This window comes from Aplysia californica, unplaced genomic scaffold (assembly GCF_000002075.1).
Source record: "Aplysia californica isolate F4 #8 unplaced genomic scaffold, AplCal3.0 scaffold00445, whole genome shotgun sequence".
NCBI classification, from domain to species: domain Eukaryota; kingdom Metazoa; phylum Mollusca; class Gastropoda; order Aplysiida; family Aplysiidae; genus Aplysia; species Aplysia californica.
The window spans coordinates 335,262-338,729 of NW_004797715.1; the positions used below are offsets into that span (position 1 = coordinate 335,262).

The 3,468-nt window shown below is 40.3% G+C and overlaps 1 protein-coding gene across 1 annotated transcript in view; it reads left to right on the top strand.

Annotated features, from left to right (window-relative positions):
- Window positions 1-3,468, top strand: part of LOC101854738 — a gene marked incomplete at both ends in the record, with an annotated part of 17,307 nt that overhangs the window by 11,741 nt on the left and 2,098 nt on the right. Inside the window, 2 exon segments of the mRNA XM_013086235.2 lie at window positions 1,846-1,899; window positions 2,561-2,731. Of these exon segments, the coding sequence (XP_012941689.1) occupies window positions 1,846-1,899; window positions 2,561-2,731 (225 nt within the window).

The following is a 3,468-nucleotide window of genomic DNA, read 5'->3' on the forward strand; positions in this document are numbered from 1 at the left end:
ATATGTGTGTGTATATTTAATTGCAGCGGGGATTTTTACACTCACATCGGTGTAATTCGGTTAATTTAAGGGGCTAAATTAATTTAACCAAGCTTGTCAGGGCTACACCGGACTGAAAGCTATACAACTTCTCAGCAGAAAGAACCAGATACTCCCCAAAAATTCTTCCCTCTCAGCAATCGAGCACGGGTCTCCTGTGTGCGACTGTCAAGCCCCTAACCGTTGCACCACAGACGCAGGTCGCAGCTGGTATAATGGGAGCAATAGCGCCAAGAAACGAAGCAGTCCGCAAATAAAGCGTCGCGTCATATAAAAGATTTCGACCCTGTTTGTTCAGGACCTTTTGACGGGACGAGACCGAAAGATTCAGGGGAAAATGTAAATGGAAAGCTTTCAGTGGTTGTCTGAAAGCAAAATCAAATAATGAGTCTTGTCAGGTGACTCTGAGTAGCGGTTGATCGCGAGATGAGACACTGATTTCTCGAGAAACGTTTGGAAACCATGCATGGTGTCTGTTAAAAAAAAAATTTTTCCCGGGCAAAATATTTTTCTAACACGGGCTGCTCACTATTGATGGGATCGGCCCGATGGGCCGATCGCCCGACTCGGTCGCCTAAAAAACAAACGTGTTTGTTTTCAGTTTCACGCGACCGAGTCGGGCGATCGGCCCGATCCAGCCGTTGTGGGCACCCCGTATTAGCCATAATAAGGCTCTATGACACGAGCAGTTATATGCAAATTCGGATCAAAATCGGGTAAAACGAAATAAAGTGAATTCTCAGGGGGCTGTCGTGGTCTAAAGGTTACGGTGTTCACCTCTCATTCAATAGGTCTCGGGTTTAAAACCTGACTTTTTCGTCTGTAAAATTTCTCTTTTCACCTCTTTTCCTGCTTTGTAACTATGAGCTGACATCTGCTTTCGTCTCCGCTTTGCCCCCTCCTCTGGGCCCCTGATTCTTTCTTCCGCCTTTCTATATCTACTTCTTGGCTCCTTCTTACTACTTGTCTGTAAGCCACATCCCTAATCTTAGGGTAGGTAAGATCTGAACCTAGCCTTCTTGGATAAGAGGCAAACAATCTGGGAGGTCCTGTGTGCAAGTAGTACAAGTTATAGATTCCTTGGTGATCCAAAAATCGATAATAGTAGGCTTCGGTCACCACCCGGGCAAAATTCAAAATTCCTACCAATCTGAAAGTGTGTAATGTTTCCCGGGCGCTCAATTGCTACTATGCAGCAGCGAACGTCGTCAAGAACAAACTTACCTAAACAAAAACGTGAATTCTCTGTGACAGCAACACCCGACATCCCCCACCGAATCGATTCACATTGGTCTCTTCTACTTCTTGCTGTATTGTCTAACATCCATAATTGCGATGCCGGAGACCCTGGTTTGTAAAAATCTCTTCTTCTCGTTTTGTTCGTTTTACGTACACGTATGTAATCATCACATTCGCTTCCATAAGAACTGCTTAGTACAAGAGTCCTATATGCCCATGCAAAGTGACGCTTGGCACAGTCTCACACTGGTCAGTCCATATGTTCTTGAACATGTACATGTAGGACCATCAAGAGATTCTAAACGTGAGCAACTTGCACACGGGGCCTCCGAGGTACTTTTTGTCTATCCGAGAAGGCCAGATCTCAATCTTATCTACCCTAAGATCAGACATGTTGCTAAAATAAACAGCAGTACGAAGGCGCCAGGAGTAGCAGTAGAAGGCGTCAATAGCCCAGACGAAGGGGGAGGGGCAGTTTATTTTCTTCACTCTCTCATTCTTTGACACCCATATGTTTTTCAAAATTAGAATTGCATGAAATAGATTCTGCTTCATTTTTCATTCCAGGAACATCTTCTGGCGTTTCGCTTAATGAGCACCTGACTGACCCGAATATAACTGGTATGTTGTTAATGTGAAAAATTGACATCAACTGCAGCAGCAGCAGCAGCAGCAGCAGCAGCAGCAGCAAAAGCATTATCATCATCACCTTCATCACCATCACCATCAGCAGCAGCAGCAGCAGCAGCAGCAGCAGCAGCAGCAGCAGCAGCAGCACCAGCAGCAGCATCAACCTCTTAATAGTCAACAAGCCTCACAAAAATATGAACATTAGTTTTGGGAAAATTCAACTGAAAAAGGAATTCCAACGATACAAGTGCCCAACTATTATTACACTATAAGACCCAAGCAATAAACTGGGAAACAAACTCGTCTTCTCAGGAAGCATGCACTACAAGTTGCTAAAACACTACATTTTCAAATTTATTCACTTTTTTGTTAGTTTGTATTGGGGTCAGAACTGCCCCCCCCCCCGAAAAACTATTAATAAGTAGATAAATAAATAAATAAATAAATAAATAAATAAATAAATAAATAAATAAATAAATGAACAAATAAATAAATAAATAAATAAATAAATAAATAAATAAATAAATGAATAAATAAATAAATAAATAAATAAATAAATAAATAAATAAATAAATAAATAAATAAATAAATTTAAAAAACAACTACGTCTGGCATATCTTTAATCATTTTTTCCATGTGTATTCATCAACAGTGGTGGTGGACACAGATGGACCGCTGCAGTGTTACCAATGTATAAACTACGACACGGAAGGGACGTATTATGCCCAGTGTCCCCTTAACACTGCTGTTGTTACCCATCTGGCCTACCATGACAACTGCACGGATAAGTGTTTTACACGAACTGCCAAAGACAATCCTCTGTGTAAGATACCTTTGTGAAAATGGTGAAATGGTATAAGTTTAATGCCCCTATCAACACTGTCAGGTTATGTAACCCCATCCGTACGCCGTGGGGTCATTTTATACCCCCGGTGTTGTATTCTTCACATTTTGTTGACGATGATGATGGTTTTGCGATTGTGGATTTATGACTTTCTGGTAGTAATTGCTATTTTTCTTGTTGCTGTCGTTGCTTGAGGTTTTTCTTAATGGCGTTGTTATTATTAGTATTATTATTGGTTATGTATTGCTTTTGTTGCTGTTCTGATATTGTCGTTGTTGTCGCTATTTGTAATTGACAGTGGAGGCAGTTGTTGTCTTTGGTGGCGATAGTGGCGTTAGTTATTGCTTTTGTTTTAAGTTCGTCGTTTTTGTTGTTTATTTGTTATTGGTGTGTGGTTATTGCGTTGTTGAATTTTGAGCTACCATTCTTTGTTTTATGTTTGATGTTATTGTTGTTTCCAACGATTGCCTTCCTATTATAGGTATTTCTATTGTTGCTGTGTTGTTGTTGTTGTTGTTGTTGTTGTTGTTGTTGTTGTTGTTGTTGTTTTCGTTAGTGGCTGTACTGCTTGTGGTTATGACGTCTTTTTTCTTTTTTATATCAGTTTCCTCTTAGCTTTTACTTGTGATTTTTATTTTATTCTGCCCCAAAGAAGTTATAAATAGTACCATAAACATGTAAATATAATGTATACACACATGCACACACACACACAC